The sequence below is a fragment of the Thrips palmi genome, unplaced genomic scaffold (genome assembly GCF_012932325.1).
Source record: "Thrips palmi isolate BJ-2018 unplaced genomic scaffold, TpBJ-2018v1 HiC_scaffold_17, whole genome shotgun sequence".
NCBI classification, from domain to species: Eukaryota; Metazoa; Arthropoda; class Insecta; order Thysanoptera; family Thripidae; genus Thrips; species Thrips palmi.
Window position 1 is genome coordinate 9,012,370 of NW_023144626.1, and position 21,654 is coordinate 9,034,023.

General features: G+C 59.0%; 5 protein-coding genes across 5 annotated transcripts in view; 1 reads left to right on the forward strand and 4 right to left on the reverse strand.

Moving 5' to 3' along the window:
* The first annotated feature begins 1,746 nt into the window (after positions 1-1,746).
* On the forward strand, positions 1,747-6,539 carry LOC117644016 (mucin-2-like). The gene is made up of 3 exons (XM_034383204.1): positions 1,747-1,777; positions 2,003-2,155; positions 4,288-6,539. The coding sequence occupies exons 1-3, from the start codon at positions 1,747-1,749 to the stop codon at positions 6,537-6,539; spliced, it is 2,436 nt and encodes an 811-aa protein (XP_034239095.1).
* A 146-nt stretch (positions 6,540-6,685) lies between these two features.
* On the reverse strand, positions 6,686-7,317 carry LOC117644017. The gene is made up of 3 exons (XM_034383205.1): positions 7,150-7,317; positions 7,037-7,075; positions 6,686-6,957 (listed from the first exon to the last, which is right to left on the reverse strand). The coding sequence occupies exons 1-3, from the start codon at positions 7,315-7,317 to the stop codon at positions 6,784-6,786; spliced, it is 381 nt and encodes a 126-aa protein (XP_034239096.1). The 3' UTR covers positions 6,686-6,783.
* Positions 7,318-12,332: 5,015 nt separating this feature from the next.
* LOC117643753 (fatty acyl-CoA reductase wat-like) lies at positions 12,333-13,076 on the reverse strand. The gene is made up of 3 exons (XM_034382828.1): positions 12,889-13,076; positions 12,582-12,824; positions 12,333-12,484 (listed from the first exon to the last, which is right to left on the reverse strand). Exons 1-3 carry the CDS (start codon positions 12,975-12,977, stop codon positions 12,340-12,342), a joined length of 477 nt encoding a protein of 158 aa, XP_034238719.1. The 5' UTR covers positions 12,978-13,076; the 3' UTR covers positions 12,333-12,339.
* A 117-nt stretch (positions 13,077-13,193) lies between these two features.
* On the reverse strand, positions 13,194-14,636 carry LOC117643612 (fatty acyl-CoA reductase 1-like; the record flags this gene model as incomplete). The annotated part of the gene is made up of 5 exons (XM_034382594.1): positions 14,444-14,636; positions 13,968-14,198; positions 13,750-13,892; positions 13,542-13,651; positions 13,194-13,375 (listed from the first exon to the last, which is right to left on the reverse strand). Coding segments are annotated over exons 1-5 (852 nt in total), but the record flags the coding sequence as incomplete, so codon positions are not given.
* Positions 14,637-14,892: 256 nt separating this feature from the next.
* LOC117644019 (potassium voltage-gated channel subfamily H member 6) overlaps positions 14,893-21,654 on the reverse strand; it is a 44,318-nt gene continuing 37,556 nt past the window's right edge. The window contains exons 16-26 of the mRNA XM_034383206.1: positions 21,491-21,639; positions 21,261-21,403; positions 20,991-21,184; positions 20,616-20,884; positions 20,301-20,486; positions 20,041-20,182; positions 19,859-19,959; positions 19,520-19,616; positions 18,429-18,511; positions 18,203-18,362; positions 14,893-18,115 (exon numbers count right to left, since the gene is read on the reverse strand). Coding sequence (XP_034239097.1) covers positions 18,029-18,115; positions 18,203-18,362; positions 18,429-18,511; positions 19,520-19,616; positions 19,859-19,959; positions 20,041-20,182; positions 20,301-20,486; positions 20,616-20,884; positions 20,991-21,184; positions 21,261-21,403; positions 21,491-21,639 — 1,611 coding nt within the window. The 3' untranslated portion in view covers positions 14,893-18,028. The remainder of the gene's footprint in view (positions 18,116-18,202; positions 18,363-18,428; positions 18,512-19,519; positions 19,617-19,858; positions 19,960-20,040; positions 20,183-20,300; positions 20,487-20,615; positions 20,885-20,990; positions 21,185-21,260; positions 21,404-21,490; positions 21,640-21,654) is intronic.

Sequence of the window (21,654 nt, forward strand, 5' to 3'; positions counted from 1 at the left end):
CTGCGAGCCACCCTGGGCGGCCCCTCTACTTGAAGACTTCGGCTCACCTGCCCGCCCCCACCGCCCCCGCCGCCCCCGCCGCCCGTCACTTTCCGGCCCGGAATGCGATGCAATTAGGCCGGGCGGCCTGCCGGTGCGAGCCTAGCCGCCCTGGCGCGGCCACTCACCCTTCACGCCGGTCGGCGGGGCGGCAGGGCGGCAGGGCCGGACCGAGTCAGCTCTGTCTCTCTCGCTCCCTTACTTTACCTTTAAAGACGCTCCATGAGTGCGAGAGAGACAAAGCGTCACTGCACGGCCTGCAGCCCCTGGCTGCTCTCTGCCCGCTGGCCGGCCAGGTGTGACTGTAGCTCAGTGCAGTCAGCCGGGCGGGTCACTCGGTCGCAGTCCATGCCGTGACGTAAAGCGTAAGCAGAGGCTGAAAAGAGAGCGTGCACTTTAAAACACACGACGGGCGAGGCCTCATTTCCCTGGCCTCGTTGATGGCTGCGCTGTTAATGAGCCTGCAGTCGACGGCCACCTTAACGGTTCACTTGGTGACGGTGAGGGGGTGTCTCGGCAGCCAGCCCCTCGCCGACGGGACCAGCTGGCTCTGTCTCTCTCCCACTCGTAAGGCGTTTCGCAAGGGCGAGAGAGACAGAGCGATGAATCGCGGTTCGGGTTCGGAGCCATCGTTCCACTGCCGCTGGCGACGGGGCCCAGCCGGCACGGTGGTCGCGGTGCAGAGCGGGCTCGGGTGCAGGAAGTGAATGGAAGTGGCCATTCTGGCGCTGCGCCGTGGCCGCGCCGCCTCGCCACGCCCAGCCCCGCCACTGGCGATTCGGGATAAGGGGATGAGAGGGATGAGTGTGTCGGAGACGACACAGGAGAAAGTGTAAATTGGAATGGTTAAATTTGGCTGCGTTAGGTTAGAGACTCCTCGCTGTCACGGCCGATGGCAGGCAACCCGATCGACGGCCACGAAGGCTTGTGAACTCACGCGTCGCGGGTGTCCGCGAGGGCAGGTGGACGCAGGGTGGCGCTGGCCAGGCCGCCAGGGCGCCAGGCGAGGCCCACGCCGGCGGGCCAGGCCGGCGCACTGCACTGCGCGGCTCCCTCGCGGCGTCATGGCGCGGCCGCGTCGTCGGCGTCACGCCGCCCGTATCAGTGGGCAGTATGGCGGTGCGGTTGGTGGCCGCCAGGGCCGTGGCCGCCAGGGCCGGGCTGTGCGCCGTCGTCGTCCTGGCGCTGGGCCTGCCCGGGCCGCAGCACGCCGCCAGCACCACGGTCTCCACCGCCGCCAACACCACGGCCACCACCGCGGTCTCCACCGCGGCCACCACCGCGGCCACCACCGCGACCACCACTGCGACCACCACCGCGGCCAACGCCACGGGGAACACAAGCACGACGGTCAGCGCGTCCACGGGGGCAAGCAACGGCACCGGCCGCCAGCTGTTGTGGGACGATGACCTGTACTCCGACCCACACCGCGAACTCATCCTTCCTGGTGAGGTGCAGCGCGTGGCCGCCAGCGGCGCCAGCGCACGGCGTCGTCGCGAGCCCCAGGACCGCGCGGACCGCGCGCAGACCGCCAAAGAGACATGCCGCGGACTCAGCAGGCGGCCGTACTTCAAGTGGCGTGGTGTTCCAGGCCGCGACCACGGGCTGTGCACCGGGCTGCGGTGCAAGGAGTGCAAGGCGGACTACCGGCCGGCGTGTGGCGTGTGGGACATCAACAAGTACTTCCTGTTCGACAGCCTGTGCGACATGCTCTACTTCAGCTGTATGACGGAGCGCAGTATGTATACCGTGGCCAGGGAATGAATTAGGGCACTTTAAACCTGACAGGGATTGAGATTAATTGGCAAGGAATAGGAACCGTTTCAAGTGACGAAATATTGACGCACGCTAAATTAATCCTAAGTTTAGTTTGAATCAATTATTGAGGCGGCTGGGCATAAATGACTGTTTACTTACGACACCCGGTTCACGTGTATTAAGAGTATTCTCCTTCCTTGTACAGATTACGCCCAGGTTGCCCTTGGCATGTGTACGGAGACTGAGCCGTCCTCCACCACGGCCATGTCAGCCATGCCAGCCCGGCCGACCAGCAAGCCGCTCAAGCCGAGCACCAGCATGGTCGTGGCCAGCACGAACATCGGCGCCGTGTCCCCGAGTAGCGCCTCCGCGACCGCATCCCCCTGGGCACCCACCCGCCCCACCCCCACCCTGCCTCCCGCACTCACCTTCCCGCCTTTGCCAGGCTTCTCCGACGGCCTGGTGACGGCGGGCACCCCGCCGGCGCCGCTGCAGCCCCTGGTGCCCCTGGTGCCACTGCAGCCGGTCGCGCCCTCGGTCGGCCCGGTCGGCCCGGGCGGCCCGCAGCACCCTGTCACTTGGCCAGCGCCGCCCACAATGCCTCCGATGCCCGGGATGCCAACCCTGCCGCACTTCGGCGTCCTCGTCAGCCACGCGGCAGCCTCCCACGCACCGCCCTCGCCGCCGCAGTCTGGCGGTGGATCCACTCTCAGCCCTGCCCCCGGCCCAGGCCCCGGCCCTGCACCCCCCACGGCTGTCATCCCCGGAACAGCCCCAAGCACAGCCCCAAACCCGCAGCCGGCTCCCTGGACGTCGCAGCACCCCGTGTCCACAGCGACCGCGTTGCCGCCTGTCGGCCCTGCAGGACCTGCCACGTTGCCATCGGCGGCCCCCACGCACGCTCCAGCACCTGGGTGGCCGACGCAGCCCCTGGCCCCGCCAGCCATCACCTTCCCGCAGCACCCAGCGGCCCCCAACGTGCCGGCGGGGAGCGTCTACTTCACGCTGCCCAACCTGCTGCCCTTCCCGCCGGCGCCCACCCTGCCGCCTTTCCCGGGCGCCCTCTTGCCCACCATGCCGCCCGGCGGGCCCCACCCTGCGCAGCACCCCGGCACGCTCGCGCCGTCGCACTCGGCTGCTCCTGGCTATCCTGGCTACCCGCAGCACGCCACTTCAACGCACCCTGGACTCCCTCCGCCACTGCCGTCTCCTCCCCCCGTGCCACCGCCGTTCCAGCCGCTTGTACCTCCACCGCTCCAGCCTCTAGTGCCTATAGTGCCTCTTCCGCCGCAGCTGCCCGCCACGCCCTCTCAGACGCCAGCACCTCCCCAGCACCCCCCTGCGACTCCCCCCGCCGCCTCGCCGGCGCCACCCTCAGCGACTCAGCATCCTTTGTCCGCGGTACCCCCTACACCCCCTACTTCGCAACCACTTGTGCCTCACCCGCTGGTTTCCCTGCCGCCGCCGCCGCCTCCGCCTTCGCTGCTGCCGCCCCCTCCACCACCCGTCCCGGCCCCATCTCCCCCGCAGCCGGTGGTGCCGTCCGCGACCGCCGCCAGCCCCGCGAACTCGTCCCCGAACTGGGGGCTGTTCCCGCCCTTCTGGCCCGTGGGCGGCACGTTCCCGCCGATGCCGACGCTGCCGTCCATGCCGACCCTGCCGTACTTCCTCAGCGGCTCCACGACGGCGAGCAAGGCCACGCCCCCGCAGCAGCCCGCCGCCCCCGGGCAGGGCGACGCGGACACGTCCCTCGCGCCCGGCGCCCCGCCCAGCACCCCGCCGCCCTTCCCACTGTGGCCCGGGCTGTACTGCCCGCCGTGCGTGTGCAATTGCCAAGTGAAGGACAAGGACAAGGACCGGTAGAGGCGCAGGCACCAGGCGCAGGCACCAGGCGGCACGCGGGGACGCGGAGACGCAGGTGCGTTGTGCTGTGCGCCACTCCAGCGCGGTGTGCTGACGCTGACGTCGTTCTGATGCCAGGTGGCGTCGGAGGAGCCATGGGGCGCTGCCAGTACATGCCGGTACTGGTCGGCACGCTGAAGGTACTTCCTCACTATAAATCATTTTGTTTAAACGGACCATTTTGTACGTACTCGACTGATTCAATCCAACTTACTTATTGGAATACCTGAGGAAACTCAGTAGGCAGTGATAATGACTACGTCAGGTGTGTTTGAAGTTGATGTCGAACATGTGTTTTTTACTTCGTGTGTATGGAAATAGCGATATTTGATTGAATTTGATGAAACTAATTAATTTTTTCTTTCTTTTGTTCGGCTCCACACTTATCACTCCCGCAGAGAGGGACCAAGTACGTCAATATGTCGTCACTGTATCGGCACGATTCGCATTTTCAGAGGGGTTTGAAGTAGAGTGGTCACAAATGCGACAAGACTACCAACTCTTTAGAAATAAAAACAGTAACGCACTATATTCAGACAGAAGCGGTTTATTTTGACGAATTGTCGACACGCTGTTTCGTTTCCTCAGATTACGCTTTGGTTGAGAGTGCTCTGTGCGAGTTGTACAACTCGGAGCCGACCGTCACTGCAGTGGTGCCAACCGCGCCGACAGTCGCCAGCAATCCACCGCCGGTGTCGCTTGCGCCCCTGTCGACGCCCAAATACAGTTCCAAATCGACCCCGCGCGATGTCGCCGTCACGTCCAGGATAAGCGGCCAGAGCGCCGTGTCCACGAGGCAGCTGACGTCGCCGTCCACGGTGCCGACAGTGGCGGCCACCGACGCGGAGCCCTGGACAGGCTCCTCGAGCTACCGGCCCACGGCGCCGCTCGGCTCCTTCACTGACGCCAGCGTGCCGCCCCCGGTGCACCCCTTGGGCGCGTTCACGAGTAGAACGACCCCACTGGACGTAGGCGACGCGTCCAGTCCGCGGCCCACGCCCCGGCCTCCGCAGCACCCCTTGGGCGCCTTCACGGAAACAGGCGCAGCCAGGCCGACGCCCAGGCCGACGGTCAGGCCGACGGTCAGGCCCGCCACGCACCCCCTGGGCGCCTTCACGGAGGTGGGTGACGCGTCCAGGCCGACGGTCAGGCCCCCGACGCACCCCTTGGGCGCATACACCGGAGGGACCACCTCCACGGAAGCAGGGGACGCGGCGGTGTCCACGAAGCCCACGCTCAGGCCCCCACTGCACCCCTTGGGCGCCTACACGGGCGGGACGACCTCCGCGGACACAGGCGATGCGGCCACACCTCGGCCCTCGTCCACGTTGTGCTGTGAAACGGACACGGCTCGCCCCAGCACGCGAAGGCACCCCACCACGACCCACCCCTCGCAGCCAACGGGGCCCAGCCCGGCCCCACCGACCGAGCCACTCGTGCCCACCACCCCACCAGCGACCACACTGCCGCTGCCACTGACGAACCCCCGTCCGCTCACCTACCCCCTCGGACCGGTAGTCACCTTCGTGGAGGTGGTGTCCAACGCGCCGCCACCAGGGAGCTCCACCACGCTCCGGACGACGAGCATCACCTCGCCGGGCACCCCGACCCAGCAGCCCCAGACAGCCACTACAGTGCACATCCACGCGGCCACCACTTTCCGGGACTCTGACGAGCAGACATCAACGGCAAACGTGGAACCCACAACCCAACTACAGCATACTACACCCCCGCCGGTCACGCATTCCGCAGCCCCACTGTCTACGCACTCAACACCTCCACAGCTAACGCACACTCCACTGGCAACACACTCTGCATTCTCGTTGTCTACACACAGCACACACCCGTCGCCCACGCATACAACGCCTGAAACACTTACGCACACCACGCTCACGTCGTTCACCCATTTGTCTCCACCGACATCATCGCATTCTCCAGCCGCACCGTCGACGCACGCTGCAACCGTACCGCCCACACGCACTACACCCTCTGCAGCAACGCATGCTACACCTCTGCTATCAACGCACTCAGCTCCCACTCTTTCCACGAACTTCACACCCACGTCGTCCACGCACTCCACTCTCCCACCCACGCAGCCCATTCACTCTTCGTCCCCTCCGCCCACTACGTCTTCTCTCCCTTCTTCTTCTTTGTCCTCTCCTTCCTCTTTTCCGCCCGCTTCCTCTACTCTGCCCCCTTCATCCTCTCCATCCTCTTCTGGTTTTATTCCCTCCTCGTCTTTTCTTCCCTCTTCGTCTTTTCTCCCTTCTTCGTCTTTTCCGCCCGCTTCGTCGACTCTGCCCCCTTCATCCCCTCCACCCCTCCCCTCCGCCGGCACCACCCCTCCGCCCTGGTCTCCAAGCACCACTGCGGCGGGCTCGACGGAGCCAGACTCCTTCTCCGCCAGCCAAAGTGAGGACGAGTCGTCCACTTGGACGCCTGCGACCGACGTCGGCTCACCCTCGGCGCCGCTGTCGACCACCGCGACCTCCCCTCCGACGACGCCGAGCTCCCCGTCCGAAAGCACTCATGCGAAGTCGTCCCCCGTCCCCTCCACTGCCGACCAAACGACGGGACGGACGACCACTGAGTCCTCGGACACCACGACGCGCAGGGCGACCGCCGAGTCCTCGGACACCACGACGCGCAGGGCGACCGCCGAGTCCTCGGACACCACGACGGGCAGGGCGACCACCGAGTCCTCGGACACCACGACGCGCAGGGCGACAGCCGAGTCCTCGGACACCACGACGCGCAGGACCTCGCGGCCCACGACGCAGGACTTGCTGGACACGGACTTCCCCGAGATCCTGACCGAAGCCACTTGGCCCGTGGATTGACCGCATCCACGTCGGCTTGCTCGTTGCAAGGTGACAGGCTGGCCGGGGTGGCCGACGACGACAAGGCGCGGCACGGAGGCACAAGGACCAGTGCAACGTGGGGCGTGGTGGCTTAAAAAACAACTAAAAAGGCTATTTGAACCGCATATTTTTTTGACATTTCTTGTTTCGTCCTTGAGAAAACACAGTGTGGGACAGGCGTGCGTGCTCCTGCTTTACTTCGGCTGCAGTGCTCTCTGTGCACTCAACAGGAACAATTGCAAGGCGGCCGGGTGTGGGGCCTGGGCCTGGGCCTGGGCTTGGGCGTGGGCTGGGGATAGCCCTGTCCGTACAGCCAGTACATGAAAATGAGTGTCGCGCTGACCGCCATGGAGCCGAAGGTCATCTGGAGCATGAACCACACCTGGTAGCCGATCCCCTGCCGAGAGAACCGATCTTCGTTACGAGCAAATGCCATACAAATCATGCGATTCACAAACAACCGGGAAGAGGTTTACCCTGGACACCACATTGTTACTCTGGGAGGATAGACCAGTCTGCAAAACAAAATAATATCGAATTGAAAAATAAGAAGAGGACACTGCTGTCATCTGGGCGGCCTGGTGCGTACCGTGTTGCAGGGACTGGGTGGTGCGGTGGCGTTGGCGTCGCTGGCCCTGGCGGTGGAGGCCGTCCCCGCGAACCGCGCCGCGCACGCGAGGCTAGCCGCGAGCAGCAGGGCGGTCCGCGCTGCGGCACTGCCACCGGCACTGCCGGCTCCAAGTGCAGACCACTGCATTGTGGGCCCGGCGGCCCGACACTGGCCGCGCTCGGGGAGGGAGACACACACACGCACAAAAACACGGCGCCAGCCGCACGGCCAGGACCAAGCGCCTGCGGAGCGGCGGGTAGGCAACCCAGCGCGCTCGCGTGCACCTGAAGTGCCTACCCAGCAGGCGCTCCACAGTCCCGGCGGCGAGATTTGGCGGTGTAGCAAGAGCAGGGCTCCGGAAGAAAATGTTTTATTGCAGCACGCCTTGATGCTAACCACCGAAATTTTGAATTTTTTGGTTGCAAGGTAGGCAACCTAATGATCAGAACTGCAGACATACGAGGAGATAACTTAATATTGCACCGGCGGCCTAGAACAAAGACAAAACTTCCTCGCGTTAGAGAAAATTAACTGATGCCTGTCGCCAAATTAAAGATACCGCAGTTTAAGCCAGCGGTTTACCTTGATCAGAATGGTGTATTGGACAGATATGAACCCCATGAGTTGAGTGGACACGGGACGCTGGACAAGGTACATGGAGAACACCAAGAGCTCCTCCCTCTCAGCGGCAGATATCCCCTCCACGTTGAGGGCGTCGTGAACCAGCTCAAACATGAAGTTCCCCTGGCAAAACACAAGCCGTTTTACGGACATCGCTTTTGTCGCACTGTCTCTCTCGCACCATGTGGAGTTCCATCAAGATTCGAGAGATACCGAGCGGTGAAACGCTGTGCGGAAGAAGTTTGCAGAAGGCTATCGAGGACACGGGATCGTTGCAGGGAAAGAGTACCTTGTGGAGTATCCTCTGGCCGACGTGGACGACGATGAACACCGAGAGCACCTCAGGCAGCAGAAAGACCACGGTGAGGACGCTGCCCCAAGTGCGGAAGGACACCAGCCTGGCCAGCGCGTCGGTCAGCTGCACGCTCACCGTCAAGAAGATGAAGGTGACCTGGATGAGGGACGGCGGCAGTTCAGTCGGGACAGTCTGGCGAGCTGAAGAAGTGGCGTCCTGACTCAGACGGACCTGCGTGCCGAAGCATCGCCATAGCTGCCGGTGCACCGTGCCGACGTGCTGGTGCCGCACGCGCATGGCCGCCACCAGGCCGTAGCGCGGGCCACAGCAGGCGCCCCGAAGCAGCGCTCGGATGAAGGCTGCGTTGACGCGGACGTACTCGTAGGCCACGGCGTGGGCCAGGGTGCCGAACAAGCAGGCCTCCGCGGCGGTCACGCAGGAGCACAGGTGGTTGCCCGCACCGTACACCACGACGGCGGGCAGAGGGAACGGGCTTTCCTGGAAAGCCTTCATGGACGGCAAGATCATCAAGGTCGTGACGGTGCAGCGCAAGGCGAGCCCCGTTAAGAGCAACGCGGCCAGCACGGCCATGGCCACGCGGTGGCTGCGCGGCGTCCGCGGCAGGGCGGGCGCCAGCTCAGTCAGGATGGCGAGCAGGTCGCTCTGCTGGCGGCGCACCACGGTGAGGCACACGCCGCAGTAGTTGAACATCACCATGCCCAACGCGAGGTAGGTGAACCACGCCAGGGGGGGGAAACGCAGGGCTAACGCCACAAAACCTGAAGAGGTTCATAAGTTGTGTAAGATTTCCGAGGAGGTTTCGTACCAAAACCCGCTACAGAGCCGCCACGCGACGTTCCACCAACCCAGGACTTGGTAGGCGGCGAGGAGGGCGAGGAGGGCCGCGCCGTACGCCCGCCAGGTCGTGGAGTCCCTGTAGGACGCGGGGCGGTCGGGAGGGTCGAGAGAGGCGCCCTGCGAGCGGCGGTCGACGGCCAGGTCGACGACGCAGGTCGCCAGGCCGCACCACCGGGCCGCGGCCAGCACCCTGAGGGCCGTCTTCATGTCCAGGGGGCCACGCGCAAAGTACGCCAGACCCACCATCAGCGCGGCCACCGCGGCCCCAAGCCCTGCTCCATTACGCTGTCACGAGGGCCGTGCTCTGGACCCCATCATTTGTGTAAGTGTAAGTGAGGGTGCGTGTGCGTTGTGTGCGTGTGGTTTAGCGTGTGCATGTGTGTGAATGTAGAAAAGAGGTAAATATGAAGCCTGTGGTACGGGTTAGCCTTGAAGAATGCAGAAAAGTAACAAACTGAAAACAGCCCCGAACGTCTGTGTTGGAGGAAGGAGAAATGAAAATCAAAGAGACGCTCTTCGAGCTCATATTATGGGCACGTATTGGCTGACGTCCAACAACCGTACCTTGATGATGAGAGGAGGTTCAATTAAAATGAACCCCATCATGCGGATTTGCACTGGCCGGTGAGAGAGAAACATCGCAAAGATGGTTAGCTGCAAGGAAAAATATTACTTCAAATGCCATGTTTTTGAATTTTTTTTTCAATTTCACTAATCATTACCTCGTCCAGTTCCTCGGGAGAAACGTCACTTTGGCCCATGCACTCGTGCACCAAGTCCAGGGTCCGATTTCCCTTGAACACATTTCATTAGGATATGAATGTGTGTAAAATGGATGCAGGCTAGACAGGCCTACAGGAATAACAGCACGGCTTACTTGCGACAAACACCTATCGGCTGCCAAGGTGATGATGATGGGTGGCATCGACCTGCCCACGTTGTTGACGAAGAGGTCGCTGTAGAACAAGGCGCCCCGCGCGTTGGACAGGGTGGCGGCGGTGAGCACGGTGAGGCGGCTGATGCACCACAAGCAGGAGATGGTGAGCGGCACGCCGCAGCTGTCCCACACCTGCTGCTTGAGGTGGCCCACGGCGCGGTGCTGCCTGCGGATGTCCACGATGGCGCCGTGCCGACCGGCCACCCTGAACACCGCGCGACCCTCGCCGCCGCCAAGCATCACCTCCCGGAGCCTGTCGTTGACGGCGGCGTACTTGTTGGCCAGCCCCTGCATCAGCACTGCGAACAAGCAGCACTCGACGAAGTAGAGGACGGCCACGATGTAGATGCTCGTGAAGTGCAGCACCTCTATCCACGAGGAGGAGTTGTACGCCTGCTGCAGCCTGAAGCCGAAGGCGGTGAGCAGGAAGGCGGGCACCGTGAGCACCTCCAGGACGGCGCGGAGGTCCAGGCGGCGCTCGGGCGGCGCCAGGGCGGCCAGCGGCATGGCCAGCGTGTTGTACTGGCCCCGCACCACCACCACGCACATCGTCAAGGTGGCCGCCAGCACGATGGGCTCGTGTGCCACCACGTACCAGGGGTTCGTCATGAGGATCGGCCAGTGGATCACAAAGACTGCCAAGCACACGACGCGGCCTTAGCCCTCGCCTTCGATTTCCGTTTTACCTCAAGCCCCACTTCAGAGTGAGACGCAGCCGGATGTGTGAATGTGAGTGTGTGTGTCGGGTACCCGCGGTGTGGAGGACGCTGACCGCGGAGAGCATGAGGACGCCGTACTTGGCCCACCCCGCGGACTTGGTGAGGGTCTTGTCCTGCTGCAGCACGTAGGGCGCCAGGCCGCACCAGCGGCATGCGGCCAGCACCGCCGAGAAGGCCCTCATGTCGGCGAATGCGTTGTAGAACGCCTCCCTTCGGCCCGTGTCGGCCTTCGGCAGACAGGCCGATTTCGTGTCAGTGTCAGAGCGGCCCAAATGGATCACTGTCCCTGTCAGGTCGCTGCGCGGGGCGGCGGGGCGTCACCGCTTACGTTGCGTCTCACTGTGGCCGTGGGTGGCAGGTTTGGCAATTGGCACGAGAATGGGGTTTGTCGAGGGTATAATGATACAAAATAGTAAGGTAACCTAGCACGATAGTTTGCCGTTCTCGCAAAGGACAGATATGCTCAATGGTCTGCTGTTTCCGTTCTCCAGGATCGTCGACCACGGCAGGTCGGCGTTGAGGGCGGTCATCTGCTTGGTGAGCTCTTTGAGGTCGCTGTCGTTGGCCTTGGGGTCCTTGAGGATGGCTCGGATCTGCTTGGCGGGGAACGTGGAGCACTGCGCCAGGCAGTTGGCGGACTTGGCGATGCCCTTGCTGAGGATCTCCTCGTCGGAGGGCAGCGGCCCGATGTCCGGCACGGTTGTGCTGCTGGAGACGCCGCCGCTGGAGCCGCTGGAGGCCGTGGAGGGGGCCGTGGTGAAGGTGGCCACGGCGGCGCAGCACGCGCGGCACAGCCTGGCGGACATGGAGCAGGCCACGGAGCAGGGCGATGGCAGCCCGCGCGTCTTGCACGCCTCCGTCATGCCGCCCAGCTTCGCCTGCGCCGGGGCTCGCTGCGAGGCCCGCGGCCGGGGGAGATAAACAAGTTCAGAAACCTCGTAATCAAAGGTTGGTGGTGTCTGCGCCACCTGAGGACCCTCACCTCTGATGGCGACGCGGCGCTGGCGTGCAGCGCGGCGCACAGGGCGACCACGGCGATGAGGATCCTTGCCGACGCCATGCTCCTGGAGGGCACTGTGCTCAGGCCCGGCCGTCCGGGACTCTTATAGCGGCGGCGTGGCCCCGGACGGCCTCCGGATGGGCAGGCCTGCCGCTAGGGCCGCCGCTAGGGCCGCCGCTAGGGCCGCCAGGCCCTTGACCCAGTGGCCCAGGGGCAGGCGATCGTTTCCGAACAGTGGCTGCCTCTCTCACACACCTACTAGCCACCCCAATGAGTGCGGTAGAGAGCGATCTCACGGCTCTTCGGCATCGCTCGGCAGGCCCAGAGAGGAAGCAATAGTGGCGTTTATAGTGCGGTGGCCGCGGTGCGGCACACTGCAACGACACCGCCAGACGAAACTTTTTGAGGCGGAAAGTAATATTGTGCACCAATGAAAAACGGACCTATAGATACATCCTTTTTTTTCGGGGGGACTCATATCGACTCATATTCATATTTTTATTCATTAAAATGTTGGCTTTACAAATTTAGCGGGGTGGGTCAGCGTCTTGGCTTTCTACATTTAGCGGGATGGATCCATTTTGACCTACATCTCAGTTGGGATTAGACTGAGACATTATTTATAAATTATTGCACGGGGGGAGGGGGGGGGCTTGGGCATAAATGACAAAACGCATTTGAATTTTTTAAAAATATTTTAATACTTTTATGATTGATGATGGTGTGGTGTGATTCAATATCAGCACTTGGACAGGACGAACTTGATGAACTTGACGGTGCTTGAGGGCCACAGCCGGGCCAGGTAGGGCCACGTGGCCCAGCCCAGCAGGGCCAGCAGGACGGACGCCAGCGCGGTTTGGGTGAGTCGGTGCAGAAGGTACAGTCTGAGACAAAACAAGGGACAAAACGGTCAGAAAATGCGAGAACGTAATCGAAAGGCAGATAGCTTCGAAAGGCTAATCTTTGGAAACGGAGGCGCACCTGCGGGGGTGGCCCACGGCGCCGTCTTCTTTAAGCAGGTAGCGCTTGGAGCCCGCCAAGGCCGCCTTGCAGTAGGTGTCCCAGTCGATGGCCTCCACGTCCAGGGGGAAGAGCACGCGGTCGCGGCCCGACAGCAGCGACCACAGGCCGCGCACGTTGTCGTCCTTGAAGTCCCAGTCCGTGATCGAGAAGGGGCTGATGGCCTCCAGCAGTCGGATCACCTTCCGCGTCTTGCGGAGCATCCTGCAACGGTCGCTCATTGCTGCAGTGGCGGGGGAGGGGCGCGGCGGCATGCACCGGTACTCACGTGGCGGGCCTCTCCAGCAGCGGCGCGATGACGGCGTCGTGGAAGGCGGCGGGGAGGATCATGGTGAGGAAGCTGCACAGGCGGTACATCCGCGGGGAGGTGGTGACGTAGAGGAACGGCCACCACACCGCTGTGGCGGGCGGCTGCTCCCGGGCGCGATACAGCCAGCACGGCACCAGCTCGCTCCACAGCAGGGGGTTGTGCGCCCCCGTCACGCAGTTGTACACCGTGGGCCGCGCAGGGGTCCGCGGCGCCGCGCCGACGAGGTCCTGGTCCTGCCGCGCCTCGGGTGGCCGCCGCCTCGCCGTGTGCCACGCCACGGCCAGGACGGTGTTGACCACCAGGTCCACCGGCACCAGGTCGACCACGCAGTTCACATTGATGAGGGAGCTGCGCACCACGCCCTGGGCCAGGAGCACCAGCGGGCCCATCATGCCGTTGGCGCTGTCCGTGTACCCGGGGCTCGGGTCGCGCCACGCCCAGCCGACTGCCGGGCCAAGAGAAAATGAAGTCAGTCATTCGCAGCCCAGCGGCTCCGAAGAAACGTTTCGTCGCTCTGTTCCTCCGCACCCTGTCCGCGGAACGCCCCACGAGTGCGACAAGAAAGCGGCGAAACGATCCTTCAGCTAACTGGGAGCAGCGCGCTTACACACCGATAGAAGGCCGGACGATCGCAAGCGGCAGGTCCGCCGCCTCCTCCACCAGCAGGCTCTCGGCCAGGGCCTTGGTGAAGGTGTAGGTGTTGGGCCGGTCCCCGATGAGCCTGCACACAAGGGCCGCGGTGTTACGTGGAAAGTGCACACCGTGCACACGCCTCGCCGGCACGGCGTACGGCGCGCGGCGCGCGGGGCTGCTACTCACTGCGTGGCGTCCCTCTCCAAGCCGTCGGGGTCCTCTTTGGCCCTCCGGATCATGTCGTGCACGTCGGCGGGCGGCGGGTACACCTCCTCGCGCACCGAGGGCAGGTTGCAGTTGCTGTACGCTGTGGACACGTGCACGAAGGCCTTGAGGGCGGAGGGGGCTTTGGCGGCGCGTCAGGGCATCCTTGCGGCCGCGCGACGGGGGTGGCGTGCACTCACCGCCAGCTGCTTCATGGCGCGCGCGAGCTGCACGACGTGGCGCACCGACTCCACGTTGAGCAGCACGGCGAGCGGCAGCGGCTCCGTGAAGATGATCGTGGCCGCCGAGTGCAGCACGACGGACACGTGCGACACCAGGACGTCGCGGTCCTCGTCGCTGAGGCCGAGTCCGGGGACGGACACGTCACCGGCCACCGCCGTCACCTTGGCGATGGGGCACCCCGCGAACACCTGCCGAGCGCAGCCGAGCGCCCCAGAGTGGGCGGTGTTCGTGAGCCGTTTCGGCGGCGAGGCGCTTACCGGGAGTGAATGGATGCGTGCCGCTACCCCGCGCGCAAGAGACACAATCATTGGTAACGTCGCGGAGAATCAGTGAAAACAACCCCCGTCGCCACTCCGCGCGCAAGTGCCCTGAAAGCACGTCCTGCGCGTGGGGTATCGGCAGATCCATTTCGTTCGCTGAGTCCTGGACGTACCGGCAGCGCCAGCAGCTGGCTGAGCCGCTTCTCGGCGCTGACGCCATCCTTGTCGCGCACCAGCAGGTAGAGGCGCTCCACCTCCGGGCAGCACCGGAGCAGCTTCTCCACCAGGGCCTTGCCGATGAAGCCCGTGCCGCCCGTCAGCAGCACGCTGCGGCCCCGGTAGAAGTCGGGGATCTCCATGGAGGAGCCTGCGGGACTGGCACGGCACGCGCCACAGACTGACTGGCGACGGCCAACGCGTTGCCGGGCCCCGCTGGGCCCCGCTGGGTCCCGCAGGATCCCGCTACGCCCCGCCACCGGGGCCTAGAAACACATGCAAATTTTCGGTGTGCCTTAAAGGTGTCAATTGGCAGGCAAGACGGTTCTATTTTCTCCACAGTCTGCGCCACACCATGTTGTGAAGGTCACTGCACAACGGCAAGGGAAATGAAGAACAACTGCCGTTGAGAATCGGATATTTATTGCGTTCAGACGAACTAAGAACCCATTTCAATTGAAATGTCTAAGTATATTTACAACAAAGATGCCCGCGGCGTCAAATAAAAATACAGTATTGAACAAGTACAAATATGAAACAGGATTTAAAAAAAACAGAGGCAACTGACTTGTTTCTCGTATAGTTTAGGAGTAGGGGCCCGTCACATACCACGTCAACTGTTTTCGTAAAAAAGTATGAAGTAGTGACGTCTGGGACGTCAATTTAGTGGAAAAAGGGAGGGGGCAATTAAATTGCGAATCATTTTTCCATTGGTATGTAAAAGACCCCTTACGCGCTACAGGAAAGTCTTCCACTTGCACTTGCAACAGTCCATGACTTTTAAAAAATACAGCGTCGGAAAACGTCTTGGCCTTCCATAATTTGTAATGAGCTTTGTCGGAGTTTTGTCCATAGGGTTTATTTTGATGAAATAAAAGACCTAAACATCAAAAATCTTAGACCTCTGACAAAGACGTACAAAAAAAGTTCGCTGCGCAAAAAGAAGATACGCTTTTGTCTGCCAATACTAGATAATTTGTGCAATTGAGATGACTTTAATGGAACTGCGAACCTTAAGTATCTCGTTTAAAGGCTTAATACATTCTATTATCTGGAAAACCTATCAAATCATTACACAGCCTTGCTACATATAGACGCACCACTGTCACATCGCGTCCTCCTACATGCTAAAATGGAATCCTTTCTCAGTATGGATACGTGCCAACGATATTTAAAAATTCGAAAACTCATCAAAATTCTACACCGTTTTGCGTAGATAACGCCAAGGGGGGCTGACTCTCCCGAACCGTGTACGAAGTATTATATATTATAGGTATTATAGAGTATTATAGGTATTATTCCGAACATTTTATTTAGATAATTGTGTCGTTTTAAGTGGTTTTCCGTGTACCAAAGGTTTCCGAAATACGCAAGTTAGTTGAAAACAAGGATTCCGGCTTGCGCTCCTGAGCCTCAAAATACTACCGCGCATCTTTAAGAGCCTCAGCACCTTGTCATCAGCCTTAGCGCCATTTCCTTACTCTAACGATCCGTCTAAAAATCGCTGAACGCCTGTTCACCACAATTTTACAAAACTTTCTCATTTTGAACCCGAAACTGCACTAAATGTGCGGCATTTTTTGGTATTATGGATTATAGTATTATAGGTATTATACAAGTATTATAGGTCTGTGTACGAAGTATTATAGGAGTCAGCCCCCCTTGGATAACGCATACTACTTTTTTCTTTCTAGCAGAAACAGCCAGTTCTTCACGAACATTCAGAAAACGACCTAACGATGAAATTAACACACTGACATAATTACTGGTAGTTTGAAAGCAAAAGTACTACTTTTCACACGACTCGATTACTTAGATGAAAGCGCGAAATATCATGGGAGGGACGGGGGAGGGGGCGCAGAGGTTCCAACCACACAGTTGGCAAATCACTTCAAAGAACCCCCTTCCTAGCGGTTTTAAGAATTACCCTTGAGAACCACTTCATTTAAATGGTTCGTCTTATTGCAGAGTCGGATACCAGGTTCATTTAATCATTAGTCTATAGATGACCTATGCCAGCATGGTCTTTTATAATCTCTCACGTTAATCCTATGCAGTCTTTTTCACTTATCAATGGACGACGCCAAAGATAAAAACACAGAGGATAAATTTCAAAACGCATACTCCTTTTACAGTATGAATCAGGAACACAAAAGAAGTTTAAGAACCATTCCGGTTGATATACACATACATTGAATTGGTGACTCGCAACTTATGCACCCACCACTTTGAGCAAAAGGCAAATATTTTAGTTTGAAACTCGTACCCTGTGGCCTCTGTGGCTCGTCCAAGCAAAGCAAAAATGTTTCTCTTCTTCATATTCAATGCCGAAAAAAATAAATCATGAATGTTTTTTTTTTAACATTAATGCATGGAATGTAAATGTTACGGTGTCGCTACACTTCCGTCGTCCGGCAAACTATCCCTTCAAATCGTTCCTCAAATTTCTTCAATTTCTGTTCCAAGTTACTTTTTGACAAAAGAAAATTAGAATATGCAAATATTTTCTTCGTTCCAATGAAAGGAAATAATTATACACGTGACCTCGGGTGTAAAATAAATTCCGGCTAATTAAAAGCGGTATGTGAAGTCCAAGACTCCGATCAGCAGCTATGCGCTGTTAGAAGACAGGTCGACGGTAACTCCTACAGGCAGACACGACAGTTTGTGCACTACTAATCACCCAGAAGAGGACACCCTCTATCTTTCGGGGCGAGTCATATTCCACTACACACCAAGAATTTTTATATATACGCACAGTAAAAACAGTTTGGTTCTTTTCTTGAAAGGCAATTATACAGTCAGTGTAGAAAAAACACTATGTAAGTTACTCTTTTGATACGCTCAAATTTGATTCTGTTGTCTCATTTTTCAGCCTCGTTAAAATGATAAATAAGTGAAAACCAATTTTTACGATTATGAAATTAAAAATGAACAAACTTTGACACACGTTGACAGGCTGAGTATTTGGCTGATTTTTTAAATGAACAGGTCAAGTTAAATTTCCACGGCACATTCCTTTTGCGGACGGCTTTCATTCTCTTGGGGGCTGAGTGAACACAATAAATAAACTAAGCTTATGGTAACAAATGGAATTGACCGAATAGAAAGGTGAAGAGTACACGTGTACGAAAACAAGTTTGGATATCATATTGCACTTTGTGAAAACATTTAAATTCAGTAGCGAACTACACCAATAATAATACTTAATAACACTTAGTAACACAGAAGGAGAAATATGATTAATACGTAGAAGATAAATTGGAGCGAAGTTCCTTTCGCATCGTGTGAGATCTCGTGTGAAATCCCAAAAATTTTCAATGATAGGCAGTCACGAACCGACGAATACCAACATTCCATGAGCAAATAAAGATATAACACAGATAAAACAAACCCTTACAAACATTACCCAACAAAAAAACACGTCGTACTATCCGTCTATTCTCACATTCTTCCAAATTTCACATTGAGGTGTTCTATCACAACATTAATATCACATTCAGATTAAAGAGGTTCATGCACACATGCACACCACTGCGCTTCTACACCTCCGACGACATCGCTCCTAAGTTGCCTCTGGAGGATGACGCAGAGCTCGTCGGCGTCCGCGACTTGGTAGATGTGGAGGCCTGAGACAAAAGAAAGAGAAAATGTCGGTGAGAAAGTTTGTTTACAGGGCGTCTTAAGGGTGGCCGAGGGAGGGCGAACCAACACACCTTGTCCAGTTCATCCAGGGACTCCAGTCGGGCAATGGGTGCCCCCCGCACAGTGCATTCGGGAGGGGGGAGGGACTCCCTAGGGAACGGCTCCCTAGGGATGGGCTCCCCAGGGAACGACTCCCTAGGGAGGGATGCGTCCCGTGCTATTGGCTGTGGACTGTGGAAAAGAGCCCTTTTATTGGCAGTGCAAGTCGACGTGCTAACCGAGAGACGCGCCACGTACCTGAGATCGATCCGAACGGAGCTGGCGGGCAGCGAGGACTGCGAGGACAGCGACAGCTCGCGGCGACTGGGCGACGGGGAATGCTGCAAGCCGAGTGTCGTTAGTTTAAGGACGGCCCCTTGGCCTCGTTGCCCCAGTGCATCACAGGTTCGGACTGGCCCCCAAAAGGCCCCAGCGGATAAGACCGCAAAAGGCCCCCAATCATCATTATGTTTTTACCCTTCATGACCAACTTTGTGAGGCTACCGCTCCCAAACTAGTTGCGGTCAATAGCCTTCCCGATACAGGGCATGAAAGAGTAGGGTCTTAAGAATACTAGGGCGTCGAGGGAAGCCTTTTACGGCAACTAGATTGGACACAGTGGCCCCCCAAAGTCAACAAATTTCCGAGATTCGACCATTTTTTGACCAACTTGGTCGAAAAATCGTTGCGGTCAAAGCCAAAATCGTTGTGGTCAACTTCTTCCCGATACAGGGCATGAAAGAGTAGGGTCTTAAGAATACTAGGGCGTTGAGGGAGGCCTTTTACGGCGATTAGATTGGACACAGTGGCCACCCAAAGTCAGAACAATCAGCAAATTTCCGAGATTCGACTACTTCTTGACCAACTTGGTCGGAAAATCGTTGCGGTCAAAGCCAAAATCGTTGTGGTCAACGTCCTCCCGATACAGGGCATGAAAAAGTAGGGTCTTAAGAATCCTAGGACGTCGAGGGAGGCCTTTTACGGCTACTAGATTGGGCACAGTGGCCCCCCAAAGTCAGCAAAATCAGCAAATTTCCGAGATTCGACCACTTTTTGACCAACTTGGTCGGAAAATCGTTGCGGTCAAAGCCAAAATCGTTGTGGTCAACTTCTTCCCGATGCAGGGCATGAAAGAGTAGGGTCTTAAGAATACTAGGGCGTCGAGGTAGACCGTTGGCCGCAACTAGATCGGACGAAGTGGCCGCCCAAAATCAGCGAAAACGGCTACTTTCGGAGATTCAGTCACTCTTTGACCAACTTTGTGACGTTACTCGTCCCAAACGCGAAGGCCCCGGTAGATTTTTCTGCCTGTCTGCCCTGGCCAGCCCGAGCCTGGTGCATCAACTCACCTGGATGAGATCAAGAGGGCTGGACTGACTCCTGGGTGGCGGCAAGAGTCTCAGCTGGTGCTGTGCCAGCCTTGCTGATGACTTTGGCGGCAAGAAGCTGACGAAAAAAACAAACATTGTGAACCGTGGTACCGTGTTTGACGCGCCCTCCACGCCATTTCTGTGACGTGGCACCCTCGTCCTGCTAAATAATTTATCGTGCACCCTGTTCGCTGAACTGAACACATTAGGATGAGTGGTCGGGCAGCGGCACTGAGGCGTGGCCGTGGTGGCCGTGGCTTGCCGGCCCCCACCGAGCTTGCCGCCCAGCCACCCATCCTGGGTGGACGACACCCTCACCTGGCTTGGGGGAGGGGGCTAGTCCCTGAGCTTGTGTTCTGGGGAAGGCTTGAGCTGCGCTGAACCGGGTGTGCGTGCCGCAACGAGCTGTCGGCCGCTACCTGCATCCATAAAATGCAAATGAAAAGAAATTTTTTTAAAGACTTTTTTACTTTGTTTGTCAGACGAGACGGCGCGCGCACCTCTCTCGACTCCGCTAGCTCCGCCGCGTGTGCACTGGCAGCAGTTGCCGCAGTGGCAGACGCCGACTGGAAGTTGGCCTGCATGAGGGCGAGGATCTGGCGAACGTCGTTGCTCATGTTCTCCTCCAGTCGCTGGAGATGCCTGCACAGAAAGCAATTTTGCCGGCATCCGAAGCAATACGTGTCAGCGCGTGTCTGCCGGTCAGTTCCGCCGGTCAGTTCCGCCGGCGCTGGCGGGACGCTGGCAGGACTTTACTCACTTGGTTAGGCGCTCCACCTTGGCGCTGAGCTCCGCCACTTGGGGCGCCAGCGTCGGCGAGCTGTCCGCCGCGGTGGTGTCGGCGGACGCGCCGTCGGCGTGCCTCTGCTGCAGTCTGAACACGGCCACCTGCGGGGCCGCCCGGCTGCCCCCGTCTTGCCGCACGTCCAGCTTCACCACCTTCTCGCTGTTGGGCAAAGAGCGTGTCATTGCGAGAGCAGGGCAAGGCGATGTGAAGAGCGTTCACGCCGAGGAGGTAGGTAGCCCAACGCACTCCGCGCTGATTGGGCTGCCTAGCCGTCGGCGCGGGCCTTACCACTCCGACGCGGACGTGTCGTCGCTGGCCTGCCGCGGCACCGAGGCCTTCCTCTTGGCGCTGCCCGGGCCGCCTTCGCCGCCGTCGGGGTCGCCGCCTTGTCTCGCGGCGTCCGCGGCCTGCCCCGTTGCCTTCCTCTTCCGCGGGGCCTTGTCCCGCGGGGCCGCGCGCCGCAGCTCCGTCGACTCGCCGTCCACGTGGTCGTCCGAAGACGAGCACCTGGACGCTCGGTGGCGGAGGAACCGCGGGTCCACGCCGGGTTGGTCCTCCTGGACGGGAATCACCAGTTACGACCACGGAGGTACTCCACGTCTACGGGTAATCCAGGCACGGGGTATCGCCAGCGGGGCCTACCGGGTTCCACCCGCTACTCACATCTCTCATGTTGAAAGTGATCTCCAGGTTGCTGGCGAACTCGTGGTAGAACTCCGGGTACAGCTCGAGCACGTCCAGCAGGTCGTCCCGGTGGATCTTGTGAAGGTCGCAGTACGACAGCGCCCGGACGTTGCACGAGGACTTGCCCACCGTGGCGTATTGGCAAGGACTCTCGCCGAAAATGTCGTTTTTCCCTGAAAGGGGTTCGTTAAGGTTACAGACCAGCCCTCCGCATTATGCCATCCGCTAATTAGTGGGGACCAGACTCACCCAAAATTGCCATGACAACATCGTCTTTGAGAATCTCAATGGACCCTCTGGAAATGAAGTGGAGGCTGGTGAGGACGTCCCCCCGATGGACCAGTGTGTCTCCGGGGGGAGCGTGAGTTGTTTTGAACTTGAGCGACAGCGCCCTGTGGGTATGAAAGTCAAATACGAATACAGAACAAAAAGTACACAAAAATATTAGGAAAATAACTGTTACCAAGAGACAGCCTTACCGGAGACAACCAGGCGACGCCCCCTCAAAAGCAGAACAGTTGTCTAACAGTGTTCTGTTGAGATGCAAGCAAATATCTGCCTGGAGGCATTCGGGAAAGCCTTTTAAGACACTGTTCATGTCAATACCGTTGGTGTACGCCCACGCGTGCTGCAAAGAAAGCAT

What these genes read in the sequence shown, in the direction of transcription:
- LOC117644016 (XM_034383204.1), top strand. Translation starts at nt 1,747, where the DNA reads ATGCTCTACTTCAGCTGTATGACGGAGCGCA. An exon ending in CAGCTGTATGACGGAGCGCA is followed by an intron (nt 1,778 to 2,002) that starts GTATGTATACCG and finishes TTCCTTGTACAG; the next exon opens with ATTACGCCCAGGTTGCCCTT. An exon ending in CATCGGCGCCGTGTCCCCGA is followed by an intron (nt 2,156 to 4,287) that starts GTAGCGCCTCCG and finishes TCGTTTCCTCAG; the next exon opens with ATTACGCTTTGGTTGAGAGT.
- LOC117644017 (XM_034383205.1), bottom strand. Translation starts at nt 7,317, where the DNA reads ATGCAGTGGTCTGCACTTGGAGCCGGCAGTGCCGGTGGCAGTGCCGCA. An exon ending in CACCCAGTCCCTGCAACACG is followed by an intron (nt 7,076 to 7,149) that starts GTACGCACCAGG and finishes TTTGTTTTGCAG; the next exon opens with ACTGGTCTATCCTCCCAGAG. An exon ending in GTAACAATGTGGTGTCCAGG is followed by an intron (nt 6,958 to 7,036) that starts GTAAACCTCTTC and finishes TTCTCTCGGCAG; the next exon opens with GGGATCGGCTACCAGGTGTG.
- LOC117643753 (XM_034382828.1), bottom strand. Translation starts at nt 12,977, where the DNA reads ATGTACCGCCTGTGCAGCTTCCTCACCATGATCCTCCCCGCCGCCTTC. An exon ending in CTGCTGGAGAGGCCCGCCAC is followed by an intron (nt 12,825 to 12,888) that starts GTGAGTACCGGT and finishes CGACCGTTGCAG; the next exon opens with GATGCTCCGCAAGACGCGGA. An exon ending in GCCGTGGGCCACCCCCGCAG is followed by an intron (nt 12,485 to 12,581) that starts GTGCGCCTCCGT and finishes GTTTTGTCTCAG; the next exon opens with ACTGTACCTTCTGCACCGAC.